The 25,805-nt window shown below is 40.6% G+C and overlaps 1 protein-coding gene across 1 annotated transcript; it reads right to left on the bottom strand.

Moving 5' to 3' along the window:
* Positions 1-932: 932 nt before the first annotated feature.
* Positions 933-24,241, bottom strand: usp48 (ubiquitin specific peptidase 48). The gene is given in 29 exon segments (XM_028575958.1): positions 933-1,659; positions 2,451-2,477; positions 2,575-2,623; positions 4,094-4,219; positions 4,497-4,591; positions 4,594-4,678; positions 5,268-5,375; positions 5,497-5,603; positions 5,802-5,932; positions 6,744-6,854; positions 7,169-7,230; positions 8,140-8,262; positions 10,275-10,399; positions 10,559-10,633; positions 11,120-11,259; positions 11,499-11,610; positions 15,193-15,393; positions 15,849-15,998; positions 16,246-16,383; positions 16,619-16,798; positions 18,328-18,413; positions 18,657-18,790; positions 20,485-20,593; positions 21,201-21,325; positions 21,790-21,917; positions 22,737-22,878; positions 23,014-23,134; positions 23,662-23,799; positions 23,957-24,241. Coding segments are annotated over 28 exon segments (3,147 nt in total). The 5' UTR covers positions 23,796-23,799; positions 23,957-24,241; the 3' UTR covers positions 933-1,636.
* Between the last annotated feature and the right edge of the window lie 1,564 nt (positions 24,242-25,805).

Below are 25,805 nucleotides of genomic sequence, written 5' to 3'. Positions count from 1 at the left end.
CTTGGGATTTTGATAAATTATCTATAAAACAAACAGTCTTGTTATTGAAACGTATTTAGCCTACATAATGTTCCTATTTGAAACAATATACTAATGAAACGAAAATCTATATTTTTCAGAATTTGGAGGTTGAATGGTTTTTGATAACAGCTGGTAAATGGATAGGGGGATATTCTTTTTTTTTTATTTGATGACTTAGTTCGTAATTATGAGTAAAATGTTTAACTTTTCCTAGTACCCCAAAATCAAAAGAAGTGCACTTTAAAGGTCCCATATTGTAAAAAGTGAGGTTTCCATGCCTTTGATTATAAAGCAGATCTAGAAATAATTCCATAATCTAGGTGCTATAAATTCTGGAAAGTATCAAAACGCTCAAATCCACAGAGAAATGCACACAGCACGTATTCAGAAACTGTGCCTTTAAACGAGCTGTGCTGTGGTATGGATTTTTATATTCACAATAGTACAGAAAATAATTTGCTTTAAGTCTGTGGGGCCTATGGGGTTGATTGTGTTTACAGTACGCACATGCCTTATTGATCAGCAGAGGTTAATTATGAGATCATTTCAATAGGAAAACTGTGCATTTTTCCTGTTAGTTTACCAGGAATACTTTATCACTGTAACTCCATCCATAAGATAGCGACATAATGTACTGTCTATTTTGCGGATGGTTTTCATACACTTTCTGTAATAAAACATCGACAAGCAAACATCCTTTAAGATGGGAGTCAGTGGTCTTAATTTGTGTAAGTTTAGGGGTCCTTGATGTAATGAAAGGTTTGGGAACCACTGGCAGAAGTTATCGGCCTTCACAGCACTGAAATCATCCCAATGTCACTGAGTTACTCTAATAAACACTGTACCGCCAAAACCATATTCTATTTGGCAATTTGTTGAATCAAAAAAATGACGAGTATGTGAGGACAGGGTGCTTTGAAAATAACTTTATTGTCCATAAGAAATAACAGTGAAAAGAACAGCACATATCACTGCTTGCATTCCATTTCTCACTTCCAACTCTGGGGTTTGCACTGCTGAACCTTCTGGAGGAATCAGCTTCTATACATACTGTGTCGCTATGTATCTCTAAATGCCACATGGAGTATATGGATATAGATTTGCTGTAGAGGTAATAAATGTTCTAACATTTAAGAGCAGTTATATTTGTAATACTTAACAGTTACTCGTGCATTCTTTCGACAAACCTGAAAACTCTGAAGTGAGAACACAAGCTTCCACATTAATAGAAAGAAAGAACATTGTCTTTAATTTTTATTTCTGCCATAATTTAAAAGAGTCAAAAACAAAGCCCATTTTCTTGAGTAAGAGTAGAACAGATCCACTTAGCTTCCTCAACCAGATTCTATTAGTCAGGTAGAAGCACTGCCACGCAGTCCTTCAGAATGATTAGGAATTTTAAATATCAAAGGCCAGCTAACCTTATGTAGAGCAAAACAGCGGCTTTGCAACACGGTCACAGTTTTATTAAAGGAAGCCTACTTAAAACGTAAAAAAAAACAAATTAAAGCACTTATTTATTTATATATGGACACTTGACAAATTCAAGCTTCTTCTTTTTTTAATATCCATCGGTCATCCGTCCCATTCAAGCATAGCAACAGCACAGCTTTCCTCAGTGCCCGAGAAGCCCAGTGCCTGCAGAGAGGAACAGAAATTATTAGATCACATAAAAACTAAAACACACTCTGCCACCCCCCCCCCCAAAAAAAATAACTAATTTAAAAAGAGTTGGTCCTAATACAGTATAAAATTAACAAAACTTGTTTTTTTAAAACTAAATAACCTGATAATGAATAATGTGGTCAAGCATTAGGTCAACTTTCAGTGCTTGTGTTATCAAAACTCAGCTGTACAGACAGAGTTTGGTCAGTACTCAATTAATTTGGCTTTGTGGCCGGGTTGGGTCAGTGGGTAGCGCAGGCACCCATATACTGAGAGGCTTATGTCTCGACGCAGAGGTCCACGGTTCGAGTCCGACTTGTGACGATTTCCTTCCCCCTCTCTCTCCCCTTTCTCCCCTACAGTAGCTGTCCTATCAATTAAAGGTGAAAAAAAAAAAAAAAAAATAATCCCCCCAAAAAATAATTTGGCTTCAATACCAAGTCCTAGAAATGTGGTCCAATCATTTACGAGAATAAATTATAAAAAGTGATTTGGAATGCTAAAGGTGTAGTGCCCGTGAGTTTTGCTGTATTCTGTATCACTCTCTAGCCTGATTTCAGACCTCTGGGTCGATGCTTCCATCTCAGATGTTTATCAGCAATCCAGATAGAGAAAGGAGGTGAATTCAGTCTGATTAACAGGGTAGTCCTGATAGTCCCTTTCAGTTTGAATGGATCAGTGTAGATAAGAGAGATGTTAAACGGCTTACTGGATGAAGAAAAAGATACATTCAAAACAAACATTTCAAGACAAAGGCTGCTCACCTTTAAATCCCTCCTCAGGCATACTCACTGTGAAGGAAGTAGTTGAGAAACCGTGTTATCATAATTTACCTTTTTATAAAAAAAGTTAATGTAATGTATAGGAGGTAAAGATGACAGCATTCACCCTGATAGACATCATCCATTGCATCATAGTCTGCTATTGGCTCATCAGCCTGTAAGGAAACAATGGAATGAATGTTTTAGATTGAAAGGAACATGTCTGCGATCACTGTCAAGATGATCTGATAGGAGTTAAGATTACCTCGGTTTTTACCCTCAGAGAAAACCTCCATTGGCTGGAGGGAGAAGGGTCTGATTTCTATTTAAGACCTGTTTGTAGATGGACGGTTTGCATCATTCAGGATGCTGGGTGAGAAATTTGAGCTGACTTATTCACATTTCTTTTCCGATACCTATAAATTAGGCACTGCATCCAATCCAAGATTCGTAACTTTGAAAGCTCTCCAGGAAAGCATTCATTTTTTTGAGATCTTAAAAGAACCCTCCTGACTCCAGGTGTCTGGTTTCTAAGTTTGAATGTTTGTTTGATGGCTGTACAGTTGCCTCTACTGTGACGTTTAGGGGTGCCTGGAATTTGGCATTGGATTTTCTGTTGCATGCAATTACAGTCTGTCTGTTAACAGTGGACAACAGCTGATCCAGTTCAAAGTTGTTCACAGTCTTACCTATTCTTAATCCAGATTGCACAAGATTTAACCCTTTTGTCTCACCACTGTGAGATGTCAGATGTCAGGTGACAGATGGAACATTGTCTCACAATTTCTGGCTCTGCCCTTCACTGACTGGATTCTGGCCCAAAATATTTGACTGCTACTAAAAGGCCTATATAAGAACCATCCACGGAACTATGGAAGCGGGACTCGCCATCTTGGGCTGCTCACAACCCACTCTGCTTTTCTGCAGCCATGCCACAGTCCTTGATGCCTGGGGTAGATTGTCACCAAGAACACAATCTTGGGTGAATGGAAATCACCTTTTTCCTTCCAGATATGCAAAGATGACATCAGTTCAGTCATACAGATGGAAAGACTCAGGTTTTTGAGTACCAAAAATTGAGTACAATTAAAAAATTCCTCGGCTATCTGGGACGCATTTCTTGCTTATAGATGAGGCGGGGGGGGGGGGGGGAGGTTCAGTAACTCACCCAGGTAATCTCTCATGGCTCTAGCTTGGGATCTCATGCAGAGCACTTAAAGCTTTTTCTTTTCTTTTTATTTTTTTTACAACTGGTAGTTGAGTTGGGGACAAAACAAGACATTCGAGGACGTCATCTTGGGCTTTAAGAAAACAGATTGAAATGTTTCACCATTTTCTGACATTTTATAGACCTAACAACTCATCGATTAATAATTGACGGATTAATCAACAATAAAAATAATTGTTTAACTTTACTGTAATGCAGCCTTTGAAACCAGGAAAAGACAACACTTATGCCAGATTACGATATCCAAAATCTAAGATGATATCTAGTCTCATATCACGATATCAATATAATATTGATATATTGCCCAGCTCTAGTTGAGTGTTTTTGTTGATTCGAAAAGGCATAAAATAAAACCTACCAATATTTTAAAAAGCTGCCGTGATTGAGATTTCTATCTAAAAATCAAAGTAGGAGGTACCTTTAGACAGATAATGCTTTCGGGGATGACGCCCAGACTACCCAGCGTGGCCGAGTCATCTGTCAGACTTTTTCCATCAATGGAGAGGTTCTGGTCAAACGGAGCCACAGAGAAGGCATGCATAATCTACAGGGTCAGAAGCACAGCAAAGTCAGTTTTGTGAATACAAACTACTCATCACCTGTAGAGTACAGTAATCACAATACTTCTATCACAATATTCTGTTACAATCAGTTCTTCTTCAGGGTATCCAAATATCTGTATAGATTCTGTAAATGTGAACAAGCTTCACCCAATCCATCCTGAAGATGGCATAACCCACTTATTTTACACCTTCATTTTAAATGCTTCAGGCTTGTGTTCAGCATTTCCAGTACTCTATCAAGTCACCTGGAGCGCTCACCTGTATTTTGAGCTCTTTAAGCGTCTGATTAGCTGAAACGATGAGTGCTTTCTCTCCTCGGAGTTTCCTGTGCCGAGTGCTTCTCCTGATTCCCCTAGTTTGGTCATGTTGGTTATAGGAAGTACAGCTGCTGATGCCGTGCTGCTGTCATCCAACTTGATCCGTTTTGCACCATCTTGTGACTGAAAGAAAGTAATGTAATTATTAGCTATTAGGGCTGCCAATGCCGCTATTCATCATCTTTGCTAACACCAAAAAAGTTGCCCATGTTGCCCCTCCGGACGCTGCACATGGCTGTCTACTGCTCCTAATGCGTAGGATGGGTTAAATGCAGAGATGGATTTAACTACATTGTACTGTACGATTGAATGTGACAAATAATAAAGTTTGTTCTTCGTAATCTGTGTACGGTTACTTTTATTAGTTCTAATGCATTTACTCTATTAATGAACTATTGATACTCCTCATCATCATACTAGTATTATTGCTTAGTTATGTTGTTTTTTCTTCATTTATTCAGACCACATCAGGATAAGTATAACCAAAGGAAACGAGAACTTGTGGTGAGAGAGAATACAGCGGAAGAGCAAAAAGATTAAATAAATTTGCTCCCAGTCATGTGATATCTTATACCAATCACAGACAGTTGGTGGTATACGGTCACTAAAGCCTGTACAGTGCTGAGTGTCTAGGTTTGACTTTCTTTACACAGGGAGCATTTTCTCTGTCTTTACTATTGTTATTGTAGTTATAGCGTGGTAATGGACTTACCTGGCTGAAGTCTGGGTCTCCCTCTCCATACATTTTTGGATGTTCTTCCTTCTCCTCTTCTGCCTCAGAGCTGCTGGCGTTCAGTTCTGGAGCCGCTTCTTTTATCATCTATGCAAAGGAAAACAATGGAAATTGCACCAACAATAGAAATTCACCAGATCTCATTTTAGACATTATGTGAAAACATACAGTTGTCACTGGTTGGACACCTAAACAGTTTTTTTCATACCCTCTGATCTTCAAGGACTTTGCGGATGTAGATGGTTGCTTGTGTATACTCTCGGAGATCCCTCTGCTGCTGGAAAAGGAAGCTCTCTCTGCACTCCCAACATAGATCTAAACACATAAACACCAATAGCATATAAACCAAGGACATTGAGAAGCCAAAAAAAGTCAAAGCAACATTCCACCCAACATATCAAACTGTAGGGATGTTAGGACATGCATTATTCACTTCATCCATTTCTATGGACATTTTACTTCATCAATGTAAAACAGAGTCACTATTGGAATCCTTTATCCTTGCACTCTTACCAGGCTGAGTAGTGTACGGAGTGGTGGGACCACTTAGTGTGGTCTGTTTGAAGCAGTGGATGGAGATTGGATGGTCCACGATGAAGAGTCTGCTGATCACTTCCCATTCACTGGGCCAGAGCAGAGCTACACTGTGCAGGACAAACGGCACAACATGAGACCACAGCAGTGGCCATTCCTTTTATTCACAATAACTGCCTAGTTTTAATTCAGATTTAAACCTAGACCTTTGTAGTTTAAAGAATAAGGACCATTTGCTGAGCTAGCCTGGTTGTTTAGATGATAAGATTAGCTCAGGAAATCAAATGAATAAACTGAGTGCATGCTCAAAATGTGACTACATAGTAGGGCCAATGCTGCCTCACTGGGTTGAGGGTTTATTATTAGTATGGGTTTAGACAATGCGGACCTCTCCAGTCGCCTCTCCGTCAGCTTTGCAAAACTTATGCTGAATTGTATATTTTACAAATATTAGTTGTGCTTTATGTGGTTAACGTTCATGGCATGTGGCTACGAGTCGCTCATCAGGATCAGGAAATCAACTTGCAGGTCTCCTGCTAGCTTGGCCAGTCAAAGTTTTTAAGGTTAAACAGAGTAAACACAGAGGAAAAGGTGGAGATGACTATCAGCTACGACCTATGGCTATGGAACTGAACACTGAGTGCCGGTGAAATTCAACCAGGTGACTCTTTTTCTGTGTGCCAATCTGACGGCCACATTTTTTCTTTATGATGCATCATGCACACATTTTACAATTTCACGTGACAAATGAACTTGATTGATTGGGTCATAATGGACCATGAAGTTTAATTGCTGTTCCAGTTATTTCTTTTCTCCTGTCGAAAGTATAATTCTCATGGAAAGACAATTTATCTGAAATGTTTTAAGGATTTCTTTGTAGGTGTTAAGCAACTATTAGAGAGTTTAGTAAGCAGAACTCACTGTTGTGCATCTCCGTTGATGAGGGAGTCATAGGTGAACATGAAGCCTCCGTGGGGACAGAGTAGCAGAGTGTTGCCCACATTAGACACTGGAGAGGATTTAGTGGGCCTCCTACAAAGTGCACAACAAACAATTACCATTTTACAATACCAGGTTAATATGCAATTTTACGGCCAGTCGCATCATTAGGTACTGGCCAACTCGGAAATCGAAGGGTCGACCTTAATGAAACTAAATACATTACACTGGTTTTAGTCATTAACAATGGCACACAAGTGATATACCAAACGCGTCTTTTTACCAACTCCTTTTGTGGAAGGCTGACGCTGTTCTTGAGTGCATAACAGTAAAACTTTGTTTCGATAATGTGATACCAAGCACAGTAATATTGTGTTGATTTCACTTGATTCCTGAAACAAACATACCTGATGAATTTTCTCCACTCATCCACAAAATACAGAGGGACTATGTAAAGAACGTCTGTGTCCTGGAGAGACAAACAAATCAGCATTTGTTATCATCTATCATATTTGTTTAATTTCAATTAATGGTATTCCAGTATAATTTATGTTGCACTATAAATATACAGTGGCATGCAAAGGTTTGGGCACCCCTAGTCAAAATTGTATGTTACTCTGAATAGTTTAGTGAGTAAAAGATGAACTAATTTCCAAAAGACAAAATTAAAGATGAAACATTGTTTTCAACATTTTAAGCATGATTAGTGTATGATTTTTGATTAGTAACATTTTAAGAGTGTAAAAAAGGAAAGGAGCACCATGCAAAAGTTTGGGCACCCCAAGATCTTTGAGCTCTCAGACCTTAGTAAGCCTGTTAGGGATATGGCTTGTTCACAATCATTGTTAGGAAAGGCCAGGTGATGCAAATTTAAAACCTTTAGAAATATCCTAAAACCGCAGGCCTTTCTCAATCTGTGATTGTTTTTCTGCACGTTTTCTTGTGTCCTTGTGAAACGTCATCTTTTACTGCCAAAGTACTGTCCCAATACACTAATGGACTAATAAAGTTAAAAAAATATTTAATCTGTAATGAGCCATTGTCCCTGTAAAATAAAATCAAAATGTCATGAAAAGAACACCTCTCCAACTCTTACACATGTGGGTGGATAGCTCATGCTCTGGGCTTGTGTTGAGCCAGTTGCAGGGGAAACATTTCACTGGTAGAGGAGAGAATGCATTTAACACACAAACAAGAATTGAAAGCTTCTTTGCTGGCTACAAAATGTGTTTACAAGCTGCAATACTTGCCAAAGGGGGTGTTACTATGGAACCATGTAGGATGCCCAAACCTTTGCTTCGGGCCCTTTTCCTATTTTGTTATTTTGAAACTGTAAAAGATGGTGATAAAACGTAATCTTAAAATATTAAGGAAATACCTGAGGCCACTTGGCGAGCGTTGGCCGGTTCTTCTCATGAAAGAGGTTGAGCAGTTGGTTCTTCTGGTCCAGGGCCATCATCTTACTCACTGCCTCGTTGTCCTTTTCTTCCTGCTCTAATGTCTGGACACACAAGAAGGAAAAGTTTTAATTTCAAAAACTAACCAAATGGTTCACTTTATAAGGCACATCTACTACCAGGGAAGCCATAACTTACTACTCTATGTGTCTATAGTTTTAATCAATTTGGGTTAAATCAACCCAAATTGATTAAAACTATAGAACTATAGTTCCATATAAAAAGGTTACACTGCATCAACGGAGCCTACGCACATAGCTGTCGTAGCTAAGGTGCACCTCCTCATAAATGATAATAAATAAATGTAACTACACTGTTGTTTGAAATGAAAAAATAAATAAAAAAATTTATCTAAAAAAATAAAAATAAAACAATTGTAACTACACATGCTACATGGAGACCACAACAATTGAGATCTGTCAACTTGTTTTCTCCCAAAAGTTTGGAAAGCTGGTGTAGATTGTTGATAGTGAAGACAAAATGAAGCAAGTTCAAAAATCCTCAGTGATTTTCTTCTTTTCAGTAACACACATCTAGTAAAGCCATCTCCACTGCAAACTCAACATAAACAGGATTACTGCAGCTATTGATTTTTGCACAGCAAAAGTTGCTCATGTTCTGTATCACAAAGTGAATCAAAAATTGTAAACACAATTAGGGCTGCACAATTAAATCACAATTGTATCGAAATCACAATATGGACTAGTGCAATCCCCACCCTACCACCTTAACTAACACATTTTCTGCGGGAAACACTGGAACCCCCAACAGCTCGGGGCGCCTATCATGGTTAGCCCCCTCACTCTGACATCTCTCTATTAGTGCATGTATAGGTCCTGGTCATGTGTGCGTATTTAGGCCCTGTGTGTAAAGTGGATCAGGATCAGTAAAGTATGTCTTAATTGTAAATAAACTAGAATTACCACCTTGCGGTTGTATGTCTTTGCTAACCAGTCAAGTTGCACTTTACATCCATTTCTGTCTAGACTCAAATGTGTAGTTGATGTATTTTAATAAAAGGTATTAAAGTGCTCATATTTGGCTCATTTTCAGGTTCATAATTTTATTTAGAGGTTGTACCAGAACCATATGTGGTTTAATTTTCAGAAAACACCATATTTGTGTTGTACTGCACATTCCTGCAGCTCCTCTTTTCACCCTGTGTGTTAAGCTCTCGGTATTAGCTACAGAGTGAGACATCTCACTTCTATCCCATCTTTGTTGGGAGTCGCATACCGCTCAAAAACAAACATGAAAAAACGTAGCTAGTAATGTTCACTCAGCGTTTTGTTGTTAAACTGTGTGTAAAATGAGCGTGACGTTAAATCACCGGTTTCAGGTAACGGCACCCTACGTTACCGTCTATTTGCTGGATGGTTTCAAGGTAATGGTTGGTAGCTAACATTAGCAGATAAGCCCGTTGACAGCGACGTTATTGTTCATATTTTGGCACAATGTTTCTGACTGTAGTAGTGGTCATAGTGACTGAAAGTGTGATTTGAGATGCTAAAAAGAAACTACACGGTGTTCTCAGCTAATGTTACTTTTTGACATTCAACAACATCATTTTGAAAATATTATTTTTGGGGGTTTTTGGCCTTTAATGGACAGCTGAAGACTGGAAAGGTGGAAGAGACAGGTGACATGCCACAAAGGGCCACGGGTCAGAACTGAACCTGGGCCACTGGGGTAATGACTGAGCCTTGGTACATGGGGCACCACGCTCAACCAGGTGAGCTACCTGGGCACCTCATCATTTGACATTTGTGTGATATGTTGTCATAAACTAGTGTAGGAATCCTAGAGTTATGGCTAAAAATGCATTTTGTGACCTTTGATCACCAAAATGTAATAAGTTAATCCTTGAGTCCAAGTGGACATATGTGCCAAATTTGCAAAGATTCCCTCCAGATGTTCTTGACATACGGCATTCACAAGAATGGAACAGGCGTTAGGTCAACAGTGACCATGGCTATTGCTGCACAGAGGCATGGAAATTAAAGAAGTCAGGGATCAGTGTGGTGCAACCCTGAATGATTTGTCAATGTGTACTCACCAGGCACTGCTGACAGGACTCTTTGTTTTGGGTGAATTCTGGGGCTTTTGGAAAGTATTCCCTCAGCTTGGTCCAAACTTCAGAGGAAACCAGCTTCCGTTCAGTCTCCAAAATACTCAGACCCCCTACAGCAGGAACCAAAATAAACATTTAAGAGCCAACATATAAAAAAAAAAATGTAACTTTGTAATAGCAATGGGAGCATGTTTCTGTTTCAAAATTGTACAATGTCATAGTTAAAGTATTTTGTAAGATCATTCTAGATGCTGATGATAGGACAGTACCGTGACAGCAGACAATGTCTTCATTGAAAGTCTTCATCTCGTCCTCGTTGCCCTCTGAGAGTTCTGAGGCGAACTCTACAATCAAACAATTAATAACTCCTGTTATTTTCTTACAAGCAATGTGGCAAAGGCTATTTTTTTTTAAATGGAGTCTGACGCAGTGCCCCAGATAAAAACGCTATATTACATCACTTCCAGTAATCTTTACGGACAACAATGAGGGCAAGACAGCATCCCCGATCTGTTTTAACCATAGTTTATGGTTTTAATTAAATATTCTCTGGTCCAGCAACAAACACAAATCCTTCAGCACATTAGCGTGATGTTCACCATCAAGCCTGTTTGTAACAGTTAGGCTGCCGACAACGTTTCAACTGACGTTTAGCAGTTTGTAGATAACACACTCGACTGTCCTGCTGTTACAGACGTGAACCAACCCCAGACAGCTGCCCTGTTCACGGGCGTACGGCGGTGCACCGCTGCAGTTTATGGCACCGCTATGCTGCAGAGGGGGAAGCAATATAGGGGAAGGAGAAACAAAATCACATCCATTACTCCTACCTTTGCTGTTGTTGTGTGGTCCCTGTCCATTGATCTGGCCATTGTTGTGTTTGGTTTCGTGTTCGTCCTCCTCCAGCTGTTCTAAAGCCAACTGCCTCCAGCTACGCAGAGATGATTTGCTCACCCAGTAGCCCTCACCACTGAGAGAGAGAGAGACAGACAAACACAAAACCCATGATTACCTTAAATCGCTTTCACTCCAAGGGTTCAAGCAGGGTTGACTTTGTGTTTATAAAGGGTTAACCCACGTTTAACCCAGGTCGAGAGGCCTGGGTGACGCAGGTCAACTTTAATGTGACAACTTTTAGCTGTTCACTGAACGTGCCACACACTTTGAGAACCACTGCATTAACCGTTTACAGTTCCTGAGTGTGATTACCTGAGCGTGCGCTTGACGAGGTTGGTGATTTCCTTGAAATCTTCGTTGAGCTGGTTCTTCAGCCGCAGCACTCTGCACCGCTGGCTAACACACTCTCTACACAGAGAGGAGCCTGAACACAAACAAATAAGTGGGATATGTTAAAATGTAGAAGACATTGTAGTTTTAGGAGCAATTAGGATACATTTCTAGGGATTGCTTTAAGTATAAAGTTGCTAATTTGCCTGCAAACAAGAGCAAACTTAACCACTGCTTTGCTTTCGTAAGTCAACTAGTGATGTAAAAGGTATAATATGTAGGAGGTATCGCTTACTGTTTGTAAACACACAGCGTTCAAAGTTGGCCCCTTCTCCCCGGCTCAACGAGCGACGAGGTAGTCAAGCGAGCTAGAGAGTGAATGAAGAGAGGGAGCGCCGAACAAAGCAGTGAATCAGAGGAATAAAACCTAGTTTTCTGATTGTTTCACGGCGGTTATGTTCTAAAGCACAAATTAACACGCGCACACCTCAGTGGGAAGGTGCCACATTGTCAGATTTTGTGCAAATTGAGCTTCATTCTGTCTATGTCAATGTCGGTTAAACATATGCGTCGGTATTTTTTTTCGGAGGCCACTTTACTTTGAAACGGGAGCACCGCATATTCACACAATGCTTCAAACAGTGGCAGTGCGACGAGAGAGTTGAAAAACGCTTGGGTGAAATGCTAATCTCATCAATGTCACCTATTACCCTGCTGGCTAGAGGGCCTGTCTGTCATTTTCCGCTGATGGACAGGTGGCCTAATGAAAGCAATACCAGCGATTGTCCGACCGATAAAGATTTAGTCACACAAGAGCCTATCGACCAACCAGCCGACCTGGAGAGCTCAGCTCTCTTAGCCTGGCTGACACCAGAGCCATCTCAGTTGTACTGTAACTGAGAGTGGGTCTGGGAAAGGTTCATTGACAGTTCATTTCCAAAGGGGCGTCACCAACGGACGCCGCTCAAATGCCTCTGGGCACATTGGGTAGTCCTTCAACCAATCAGACCAACGATCCAGGTGACGCTGCGCTTCGGTTGCTGCCATGTTGAATGTAAACAAAAAGCTGCTCGCCGTTGCTGCGCTATCGCCGTCGCGTAAAGCCCGCCTCAACGGTTGTGATTGGTGTAAAGCCCGCTTTAGTGGTTATGATTGGTGCCTTGATTTTTGGGGACATTGGAATGGGCTCTTCGCCAGACTGACTTGCAGAGCAAATCTCAAATTTGCCCGAAGTTCGCCAGGGTTTAGCCAGGCTACAGCTCTCTTGTTCTCTGTGTGATTTCAATACATTTCTGTGAGATTAAATTTACGTTTCATTTTTCTTTTCTTTATAGTCATACAACAATTTATACATTCATGTGACATCCCTGCAGGGTACAGGATTGAGGTTATTTAAGCATTAAAAATTGGCATACATGGCTTGGACCCCAGAGGGTTGAGAGTTTTATTACTAGCATAATTAAATTTTTGTTAAAGTGGACAGCCTGCACACACAACCCACCCTTGACTGTGTAAAAAAATTGTCATATTCTAAAACCTAAAAAACCCTGTTTTTGATGAAGAGAAAATGAAGCAGTTGGTTTCATTGATAAAGGGATTTGTAGGCTCTGATAAAAGAATTGCATCCAATAAACTGATTTATTTGTGGTGGCCAACCACAATATCAACATTGACTGCCACATACTGATTTTCTATTTTTTACTGTTTAAAATGGGTAAAATCTTATCTCACTGTAAAGCTGCACACTGCCGGTGATATAATCAACCCATCCTTGCCCTCTCTTTCTTTTTCTCTCTCTCAAACACAATAGGCTTGTTCGAGATGAGCCAGGCCTGTGCAGAATCGATCACCGGCGATCTCCGCCCAATGCATGCTGGTTAGATTTGTGTCTGACTTGATCCCGACTTGCTCTGACGTCATGCACACTTTGCAACGATAACCTCACAAGATCAAGGCAGCCACAGGTTTTAGAGTCAGCCGACGCAGTTGCTCTCCACCAACTGCAAGACCCAGGCGGACCCAGGGCATGCTGGGAAACACCTGGCTCTCAGCTGATCTAACAACCAATTGGTTCAGAATCGACTCAACATGATGACGTTTTATATAAACTTATTGTTTTTTAATTGGAGGGATTTTAATTGCTATTTGTCTGATTTAAAAGGCTTATTCTCTACAGAACACCTGTTGTGTGCAGCATGGTGGCCCAATGGCCTCACAGAAAGAAAGTTCTAGGTTCAAATCCAGGTCGTTCCGGGCCTCTGTGTGGAGTTTGTATGTTTTCCCCATGTTTGCGTGGGTTTCCTCCGGGGGCTCCGGTTTAAAAACATGTACTAGGTTCTCCAGTCAGTGCCCTTGATCAAGGCACTGGCTCAGATCTGGAGTTGGTCCCCGGGCGCTGTGATTGGCTGCCCACTGCTCCCTTGAGGGATGGGTTAAATGCAGAGAATGAATTTCGCTACGTGTATGTGTATGTGACAATAAAGTATCTTTACACCTTTACACTGTGTGGCTGATAGTTACATTTAGAAGTCAGAGAGACTAAATCTGTTCAGATTGTGGATCATCTACAGTATGTTGTTTATTAACAGATCGCATATAGAGCATTTTAACAGCTACTCTGTCATAATAAAAACAACTGGAGACTGTGTACAAGTTGATATATGGGTCTGATAACATTTTATGAAATTGGACCTAACAGGATGTGAGTGTTTCTGTGAATTCCGTTCAGCCTGAAGGCTGCTGGAAACGGCTGGAAACTGTCCGACTTGACAGTGGATTTTTGTCACTGCTCTCGTCCACTTTACAAGCGAGGCGCAGCTCATCTCGAATGAGCCTATTGACAACAGACCCATCTGTGACTAGCCCCTCCTCTCCGTGGACACTGATTTCTTGACTTGAGACAACAGCTTTCACCTGGTACACCCAAACTGCAAGTAGTCTCTCTCTGCCGTTGTTTTTCCACATAGAGCCTAACGTTAGCTACAAAAGCTGACATTTGCTGACATTACGCTAATGGAAGCGCTTGTTCCAGCGGCCTAGCATAATGTCAGTTAACTTAACTTAGCCCAGTTCTATGTGAAAAGACAACGGCAGAAAGAACGGCCTTAACATACTTGCAGACTTTATGTCTCAAGCATACCGCATACAACTATAAGGATGTTTAAAGCTGCAAAGAATTGTTCACATGTAGGATTTTGTATCATTTAAAGAATTACGATATCACTACCAACACCAGTATCCTTTAAGTGATACAGATACAATTAGAGTACTTTGTCCGATACCTTCTGTTTCTTCTTCATTCTATACTCATGTGAATGGAAGCATTCAGATGCGTAAATGCAACCACCACTTCTGCACTAGTGGGCCAATCACTGTCGCATTAAATTGCTTGCGCTGATTTGCTGCGAGAAAAAACATAAAAATAGTAATTTGTTACTAGATATGGGTACAAAAAGGAACTAAAGCAGGTATCATTTGAATGGAGAAATTTCACTACTACTTGGTACTGGGTTATTTCAATCCTTAAAAAAAAGGTATTGGGTATCAATACCCAGCCCTAATTAAATGCGTACATATTTGAAGATTTTCAGAAATGTTTAGAATAGTTTTAGAATAGTGATACCTTCTTCTTTGTAACTATTGAATTGGAAGCACTAAAACCCTCTGTTTGACTGACCGTCCAGTCGTGGTCCTCCACTGTAGCGGTCGTAGAGGAGCTGAGCAGCTTGCAGGGAAACCCTCTTGGAGTCGGCCACCTTGTCTGGGTGCAGTTTGCCGTGAGAACAAAGGAACAGGGAGTTGTCGATCTCTGTTGTGGAAGGGGAGTCCTCTAGCCACTTCTTCAACCAGTCCAGGGGAATAAACTCATATGGCTCACCTGAGGAGGGAAAGCAGAGAAACATATCAAACATAAAAGAGACACAGGACCTCAGAATTTAATTCATTAAATCCAGGCTCATTCTGCAATAACTGTCTTTGTGTATATTAGCCTTCACATATCTATCTATAAGCCTTCACATATCTATCTGTCTGTCTATCCAAACATGTGAAGTATGGTAATTGTATGGAATCAAATGCAACTACTAGGTCCCAATCAACATCTGACTTATTTTGCAACTGACACTGGAAACTGGTGTTTTGCAGTATTACTACAGACAGTGGAGCTGTTGTACAAGTTATGCAATACACCTCCATCACATCATTGCCCCCTTTATTACGCCATCTGTATTTTTAGCATGTTTTTAACTGAAAGCCATAACAAACAAAATGTACACTCTCTTTAGTGTTTCTGTTAAGTGGACTGTGTGTGATTAGGGAATGTTTTTTACCGACCGTCTTTTGCGGGTAAAAGCTCGTAGAGCTCCTTCACCTCCTCATGCTTGGCTTTGCCCTTATCCACACTCTGTTTTCTCATGTCGGCCATCTCACAGCACCACTCCTCAAACTTATGGTTGTCTTGGTCCACCAACCTCTGAAGGAAGGCTGGGAGCCAGGACAGAGGTAAAAGACACCATCAGACAAGGCGACATGGACCAGACTGTAGGCTGTCATCTTTTACTATTAAACCACATTTCTCATGACATGTCTTAATACCTTGATGGAAACAAAGATAGAAACCAGAGATGATCGCTCCTTCCTTGTCTGGTTGCCATCTTTGTTTGCGTCAAGGAACAAGGACACATTACAAACAAACACACTAACAAGAATGTGTTAAAATTCTACTTCTCACCTGGCACCTCGACATTGGTCACAGAGGGATCTGCATTCTCCTCTTCCTGGACCTTATACACCAGCATGTAGGCATTTCTGGAGCAGTGGTAGCCTTTACTGCACTTTGGCTTTCGTGCCTGGGACTTGACTGTCTCAGCTAGGGACCGAGAAGACCAACAAGAGCAACAACTTAGAGAAAGTGAATAGGCTACATTTACAGACAAGACCCACCAAAGCACCATCTTCAACATGTTTTTTTTTTAACCAATAAAGAACATTATTCTATATTATAAATAATACAGTATAACAATTAGACTGCTAGAACATAACACTACATAAGGAAACTAAGGATTTCAGGAAGGTGGAGCTATACTGTACCAGTACTCACTCACCAATGTCCTCCTCAGTACCAAGCTGCAGCTTCTTGCCTTCCATTTTCTCAATTTCCTCATCATTGAATTTGTACCAGTCGCCGGTGCGTGCGTCCTTCACATGGGCAATGTAGTGGCCCGAGTAGGCACTGATGCCCCGATGGATGAGCACCGCACTCAGCTCATAAACACACTTCTGGTCTGGAGGAACAGTGTTGAAACAAATATTAACAAAAAGAAGTCCACTGTTCCTTGGGGCTAAGATGGATGTAGTATAATTGAGCAAGCAGTGTATTAGTCATCAATGTATTTTTAGCAAGCAGGGAACTGGTGTGACAGCAATCCATCACCCAGATGAAGGTACCCTGCTTTGACACTTTTGCCGAGTTTTCCCCTTGAGGAATTTTGAAAATGTCCCTTTGGCTTCCAGTGAAATATAGGATTGAATTTAAAATCCTCCTCCTGACTTACAAAGCTCTAAATGGTCAAGCACCATCATACTTAGAAGAGCTCATAGTACCTTATTGTCCCACTAGAGCACTGCGCTCCCAGAATGCGGGGCTACTTATGGTTCCTAGAGTCTCTGGAAGTAGACTGGGGGCCAGGGCCTTCAGCTATCAGGCTCCAGTATTATGGAACCAGCTCCCAGTCGGGGTTCGAGAGGCAGACACCGTCACCACATTTAAGAGTAAACTGAAAACCCTCCTCTTTGATAAAGCTTATAGTTAGGGACGAGGAGTTGAAGCGTCCACCTAACCCAGCCCACTGCTTCTCCTCGTAGTCATCAGTTTTTTCTATACTGTATAATTAATAATCGAGCGAGAGTAGAGGGAGGCAGGCCAGTACAGCCCGATCCGGTTGGGGGGAGTTCTAGCCCGACCAGGCACCTCTCTTTAACCTGCCTCTCTTAAGTTATGCTATTACAATTCTAGACTGCCGGGGAGGCTGTTCCTCCCTAAGACACACTGAGCTGCTCTCTCATCTCTACTTGTTACTTTTGTATGCATCCTGTCCCAGAAATGCTTGTTACTAATCTAGCTCTGGGGAGTTTACTCCCCGGAGTCCTTATGTTTCTCTGCATTTCCCGGCCGCATCCTGCTGCGTCCTGCTGCATCCGCAGCCTCCACCCGTGCTCTGCAGCGCCACGTTACATCCCGCAACGCCCTGCTGTGATGTTCATACGCACAGAGTAGTCAGGATCCGGTATAGGAGACTGCACTACTCAGTATGACACGATGTGCCCTGCTATGACATGAACTTCCACGATAACCTTCGAAGTCAATGTGACTTCTAATGTGACTGTTATCACCACTGTTCATCACGCCCCCAACCGGCCCGTCAGACACCGCCTACCAAGAGTCTGGGTCTGCTGAGGTTTCTTCCTAAAAGGGAGTTTTTTCTTGCCACTGTCGCAATAGCCACTGCTAATGCTTGCTCTTGAGGGAATTACTGTAATTGTTGGGGTTTTGGAATTTATAGAGTGTGGTCTAGACCTACTCTATCTGTAAAGTGTCTCGAGATAACTTTTGTTATGATTTGATACTATAAATAAAATTGAATTGAATTGAATTGAATTTAAAGTATTAGGTCTTAGTCCTTTTAATTAAAAGAAAGTTGAAAAGAGAAGCGTATGCATTTTGTTTCTTCTGTATACCTAACACATGTCAGTAGGCATTGATTAGTAAGGAAAAGTGCAGAATGTGTGTCACAGATATTCATCCTGCTAATACCTTCTTTTCCTTCCAAGAAAGGCCCCATATCCAGCTGCTCTGGAAAACTGATAAAGGTGTTGAGCTTCTTCTTGTGGCCTGTTTGTCTGGGGAAGACAACATGGCTTAGTAAACGTTTCTTATCATAGCAGTAGAAAGTAAACACTGATGGCACCAGTAGTGGGGCGGCAGTAGCCCAGTCTGTAGGGACTTGGCTTGGGAACCGCAGGGTGGCCAGTATTCGAATTTCAGGCCCATGTGTGTTGTAATGAACAGCAGAGCGCACAAAATGACATTTCCCTAATGAGGGATTAATAAAGTACTTCTTAATTAGTACTACAATGGCTGACCTATCAAAGACAAAGCGCATGAGCTGCAGGTTGAGGGTTGGAGGAAGGTTGTGCAGTCTGATCCTTCGGGTGGCGCTCTGTTTACTCTGACAGCTCTCACAGAAGTAGCGGTTCTCCCCATCCAGCTTCTCTTCCTGCAAGGTGTAGGGCAAGGCACAGCAAAGGGTAATCGTTGTGAAAACAACAAATACACACGTCAAGACATCTTCAGGCACAGTCGTTTAACTTTGGAAGAAATACACAAGAAATTCTAATTCTAATCTAAACCGGACGGATGAATTGATTTATTCTTTTTCTGTGTAGGACATTATAATAGACTGACCCACAATTCTTAGGGGACACCTGTTTTTTTTTTTTTATTGTGATCGATATCTTAAATTTTTTTTTATGTTGTAGTATGCCTGGGCAATATACTGTATCAATATAAATCAATATTGTGATATGAGTCTAGATGTCGTCTTAAATTTTGGATACTGTAATATGACATAAGGATTGTATTTTCCTGGTTTTACAGGCTGCATGTTCTCGCAGTGTTATTATTTTTTTGTCATTGTCAACCCTACATATGGTCGCAATATCGTCAGAGGTATTTGGTCAAAAATATCGTGATATTTGATTTTCTCCATAGAAAATTGCGGTGTTACTTTTGCTTGCAAAGTAACGTAGGGGCTTTTGACTGTCATCATCATCTTTGAATCTAGTTCCACAGAGCAGACTGCACAGCTCACTATGGTATAACAAGCACAGCTTTTTTGTTAAGGCTCTGACACACCAACCCGACAACCGACCATCAACGTCCTGTTTTTACCTCTTATGAGCTTCTCCTAATGTCAGCAATTGATTTTTAATCATATTATTATCATTCGGCTCCCGTCGGTCAAAAAGTGCCTCGGAACACACCAAAGCAACGCCAACTTAAGCGTGTGTTCTGCGCATGCGCAATTCGCAATACGTCTTCATAACAGCAGGTGGCGCTAATCTGTATTGTCACCCAAAAAATGAAAACCGGAAATGGCGAACGCGTCACGTGGGTCTGGCTTCTCCCGAATTTCAAAGTCAACCATAATGACAAGGACAATTGTATTTTACGAAAATAGTTCACCAAAACGTGTTTCTGAAAACATTTTAAGCGAAAAACAGGCCATGCAGATGTTGAATCTGTCTTCATTTCAGATCGACAAAGGTCAGTTTAAAAGATTTTCGTCATTATTTCGAGAGGCGTTCTTCACGCTCAACCAGCTCATCCAGTTCGTCATTTCCGGTAAGAGTTTTAACATAAGTGCACTGATTCGCTAGTCAAGGGCTAGCACTTCACCAATCAGATTGGTCATTGAGTCCGAATGCCCACTGGTCGATTCAACAAGTCAAATCGGCCAAATTAAAGCAGACGGCTCCTCCGACTGACAACGGCACGGAACACACCGAACAGACTCGAGTCACTGACCTCGCCAGACTGTCCGACAGCCGATAATCAGGTTGGTGTGTCAGCGCCTTTAGAGCTGGGGATGTATACATTTATTTAGCCTACTTCACCATCGCTGGGTTTCAGGGACACATTTTTTATGTTCCTAAAACATGTTTTCTTTCACAACATTATACTCCACTGTATACACGTTAGATTTACTTACATCAATGTCCTGCCCCCCCTCCTGTTCAGATTGTCACATAAAGTAACAAACGTGTTATTTGTTGATGCAGATAAGGGAGAAATTAGATCTCTCTCTTTTGATGCAACGGATGTCCCCGCTAATTAATACAAAGATAGCTCAATTGTTGTCCCAAAAACATGAGATCACATAGAGGCCTGAATGTAAGCAATGAAAGCTACCTTCAGGAACTCTGTGACACACTCTGTGAGGTTCTTGTGACCCTGGATGTTAAGCTCCAACTCGTAGAATCGGGACGGCAGCGCAGATGATCGTCCACACTGGTTACATCTGGAAAACAGCCAAAGTGGGGCTTAAAGAGACAGGCGCTCCAACAGAGCATTTCATACAGAGGGTGAATACAGGTGCAGCAGCCATGGGCAGTATGAGAATAATAGTGTTTTTTTAACATTAAAGCATGTAAACATGTCCTAGTAGAATCACAAAATACAAGTATGAACCTGAAAATCCTAATAGGTCCACTTTAAGGCTCTTCCACTGAGCAGAAATGAAACGAGTTCACATAAATTTGGTAAATAACATATTTTGTTTATCTTAGGAGGTGAGGAAACACTGTGATGGCAGAATGTGCCAGAGATGTTTTCCTCACTTGCCTGAAAAGCCAGTGTTAACCATTTATCTCCTACGTACTACAAATGGAACATCTTCTCTAAATTCTTCCACGCAAAAAAGCTGAATATAAAATGTCCTCATCTGCCAAAATATCCCTCACTCTTTGTGATTTGTTCAGAAAAGTAAACAAAATTCCTTGCCTCTGGATGCAATAGCACACAGTTAACGCAATACATATTGTGACATTTTGAACAGTTGTGATGTCCAATCACTTTATGACACTTTTTCACTTAAATAAAACTTGTGTCAGGTTTTGAGTACTTACACAGTAACGTAGGAGAACTGTCCACAGAATTGCCGCTGGATGACATTCTGCAGGTTGGGGCTCTTCTGCTTGGACAGCGTGTCCTCCAATAGAGACAAGAAAAGCTTTGAAAACTCCTGGGCATCCTGAAAATAAAATGTTTGAATTCAATTTCAATGCACTGTAAAGAAACCATGTCTCCAAAACCTAATAATAAACACGCTGGCACCCCCATTTTGTGTGTTTATTCTACCGTGTAATTGTGAAACTGAAAGTCTGTTAATCACCTTTGATCACCTTAAAAATCAGTTTTTGTCAGTTGGTCCAATTTCAAGACATCACTTTGGATTCTGATAAGTCCTGATGAGTTTTTGAGATCATATTTGGCTATTTACGCATTGAGGCGATATAATGCACAGTTCTACAGAGACAAAAGTGACTACATTCTGAACACAATTCCCACAACAAAGAAAAATCAGGAAAATGGGACCCTTGTGAAATAAATATCCACTATCATCTTTCAACAAACTGTGAAACCAGCCCTGTGTTTCTAAAATAAATTACTAAATAAAAGTTATGATAATTTGCCAGGTTTCATGTAGTGATTTACCTGCTGCTGTCCTGTGTCCAGGCCCAGTGCTTTGACCAGCCCTGAAGGGTCGATGTATTTTCTGTTGCTGTTCTGCAGGAGTGCAAACAGATACTGCAGATGCTCACAGATGGACTGAGGCTCGTAATCTGAAAAAGACAGAGACATCAGTCCGAGAGAATTAAATGATTTCATCATATAAAAAAGGTAAGACGTATGAGTTTGCGGTGTCATGCTAGCCTCATTCATGCTCGGACACTAGCCAATATAGAAGTGGGCAAAAACTTAATTTCTGTCAAATCAATTTAAACAATACTTGAAAAGAAAATACTCAAGATTGCAAAAGGATCACCCATTCAACAACATGGTGATCTTGATGTTTAGTTCACCGTTACTTCCAACAAGACAGCAAGTATTGCAGTTTATATTTTATTGGTTAACAAAATAATTATTATAATAAAAAACAAATATAACAAGACATAAATTGATGTTGATCTTTTTTTGGGTATAACATCTAGTGGGATATTGCTCTGTATTGGTGGAGTGCCTTCTGCTTTAATTTGTGCAAAAATCAAGCACAATCTAATGAATATTATATTTGTTTGGGTTATGTTTTTCTAGTTGGTTTAAGACCCAAGACATAACTTTCAATATTGCATTATCCTAAGTTTGGTATATGTCAAAATACAGTAAATCCGCATTTTGGTAATCAATTTGATACATTCTGGCTTTGGCTTGTTTAGACATGTTATGTAGACATTTGCACTGATCAGCACAGAGCACAGGGTAAGAACATGTTGCTAATGGTGTCAGTGAAACCCAAGGTTAATAGTACAAGCGTTGATACATGCACTACATAAAGTGTATGCATACACAATTAAAATACTTAAATTCTGGCTAAATCACGCTGACATAAACCAGGAAATGACTAACAAAGAGGCCTCCCCAGTATTTAGTTTTCAGTATACCAGACTCAATATTGTGTTCCTGTGCTCGGGAATTGTGGCACTGATAGAGACTCCTACGCAGCTCCAGGTTGTGGAACCAAACTTGCAGGAATGTGTTGACGTAACATGTTGCACCCAGGTTTGTCAGGCCAACAAATGTGTTCTAGAAGGGGGCAGAGACAGAGAGATGCACAGGGTGAGAGAGAGATAGGATTGACTGTCTCTTTAGATATTCTTCCATCTCTGTTTCAGCAGTCCACCTACCAACAGATGTGTGATCTGAGAAACGAAGAAATACCTTGTCTCGACGCTCTGAATTTGGGTCATCGATATTGTGGAAAGCATTTTCATCAATATCCCCAAGCCACGCCTGTTCACCAATCCCCACAAGACAGTTGGGATTCCCTTTGCAGTTCCTCCTGCAAGAGCAAGTCATGATTATAAGCCTTACTGTACCATACTTTAGAAGAATGTAACTGCATCTATTTCATATGTGGAAACAAAGGTCATTTCAAATTCCTGCTAAAATATGTTTATTATGTTCTACATACAAACCTTCACAGCCTATTAAATTAGCATTTTATACAGTAAGGAGCCACAGAGCAAGATAAAGTTCAGTAACATTTCAACTGTGAGAATAAGTGCTCACTTTGGTGCCTACCATATTGTACATTATAATTATTTTGTGGTATTCCGAATTAAAGAGTGCAGTGGATCTTCATGACCTTTCATACAAAGTCTACAAAGCTGCCCTGCTATGAAGGCTTGTCCACAAGCAAGGAAACAATTCAGACTGTTGATGCACATAAGCATCCCTCAGCGGAGCTGGCCATTACGCCCTCAAAATTGAAATTAAATTACACATCTGCTACTGGTATTCTTTACTGGCACATGCTAGCACAACAGAGATGGGTTGTTAAGACATGTTCTAATATTGAAACGTTACCTGCAGGTTGCTCTCTTGCAGGCCGGGAGATTGACGCGATATGCTAGCTCGATATGTTCCAGCCTGATTTCTTCTGGTTTTACAGTTTCCACCCAACGCCAAGCCGCTTTCTCCAACTGTAAACGGGGCGCCATAATCCTACGATGTAACGTTAACCACAAAGTCAGATAACGTTACAGGAGTAGAAACAACAACACACTGCAATGGCCTAAGGTTAGCAATGCTAACATAGCGGGCTAACAGGGGCTAAATAATTTAATGCAGGTCATAGCTTGGTTCTTGCGAAGCAACCTACCGTTAGCTATGTGGTGCTACTTAACCTAGCCAGCTAATATTAGCTTACTAGTATCCCCACTACCCTATAAAAATGTAAATGCGACCATAGCACACCATACATCGCAACAATAAATATAGCACTGAAATACAATGAATCCCGACAAACAGTGTTGCGGGGTAACGCCAGGAATAAGGACTACCGTCGTGCTAATGGTTGGTAGCTAGCTAGCTAAAATGTAGCTAGCTAGCCCGACCCGGCAGTGTTAGCAAGTCAATGTCCCTGCATTTTCCATTTAACGCTACCACGCTAACGTAACGAGTTTATTGTGTTAAGGTCAAATATTATCGAACCTTTCATGCGTGCAGCTGCTTCACCAAAAATATTTAATGTATTTTTACATTTTATTCACGGTTTATTTTAGATTTAGCGCCCTTGCGTCAATTTATAAATAAATAATTTCTCCGCTCAAAATCAACACGACGTCTAATAGTGACGTAGTCGACGTCTCTTTGTTGTGTCTGGAGGGAGGAACTTTCATGCGGAGCCTTCAAAGGCCACATTCCTGTCCGAATTAACGTTAGTGGCACTTCAATGCTTTGCTTTTTTGTTGTCTCAAGAATAAAATAATTTATTGTGTCAAATGTGTTATTCTATAAGTATATGTCTTTTTTTATTATTATAAAAGTTTGTTTAAGCTCTTTTCAAGTTGGTGACTAACTATGTTGTTAAATGTTATTGACTCATGATGTAAGAAGTCTAACTGAAGTAAATTGCTGCTAAGCAGGGCTGCATAATCACATTAAAATGTGACATTTCTTAGAGTTTCTGATTGTTGTTGTTTTTTTTAAATAATTGTTTGTTATTTTAATAAAGAAAGTGATGCTCTCTCTAGAAACCTAAATGGTCATTTTCACATACAGAATTTTTTTTAATTATTTGATCCCAAAAGGCTTTTGCCATTTTTATATGATTTAGCCCAGAGGTGGCCAACCAGTTCAGCATAAAGAGCCACAAAAAAACACGCACCATAGCAAAAAGCCACACAACACATGCACGTTCATATTACAACAGCAACAGTGACTTCCAGATCTAATGAAAGTCATAATACATAGCAGTTTTCATAGGGTTTTTTTTCTTACTTAGATTGACTCAGTGGGAAACCTGACCGTCTTTGTTATCCACAATCCTTTTTAGGTCTGGTTGTACTCTGTTGTGGCCACTCTTTCACTCATTTGTCACTTGTTCAAACAATCAGCAGTAAAAGGGTTAATGAGGAAGGTGATCTGTGGCCGCTTTTTTTCCTCAGGTTGCAGAATCTGTCCATAAAAAACAACTCTGCTGCATTATTTTTTATTTTAAAATAATTGGCAAATGCATCATTCAAATGCTTTTTTTTTTTTAAACTTATCTGAAAAATGTTTCAAAAAGTAAAAAAAAAATCTACCAATAACACAGCCCCCAGCCACACAGTAAGAGCCTCAAAGGAGCAGGCAAAGAGCTGCATGTGGCTCAAGAGCCACAGGTTCGCCACCCTTGATTTAGCCCAATATTGGCTATGTTTGAACATGAGCAAACTCTTGTTGCTGATGTTTGCATTCAGAAAGTGTTTTGTTTATGCCCTGGGCTGCTTTCACATGTCTGTATAAATATTAATCTAGTATATGACAACTAATGATGCAGTTATATGGCCTACTGGGCACTACTTTGCATTAGCTGCTGATATACATAATCAGCTTAGCTGTGCTATCATTACCCTGCCATTAAGGGATATGTCTCGTGCTGCAGCATTACATATCTTCAGGCTGTACAGACTGTTTAAAGTGAAGCATGACCAGATGGAGTGTTGACACAGCTGAAATTCACATCA

Source organism: Perca flavescens, chromosome 4 (genome assembly GCF_004354835.1).
Source record: "Perca flavescens isolate YP-PL-M2 chromosome 4, PFLA_1.0, whole genome shotgun sequence".
Taxonomy (NCBI): Eukaryota; Metazoa; Chordata; class Actinopteri; order Perciformes; family Percidae; genus Perca; species Perca flavescens.
This window is presented reverse-complemented; position numbering and strand designations above follow the sequence as displayed.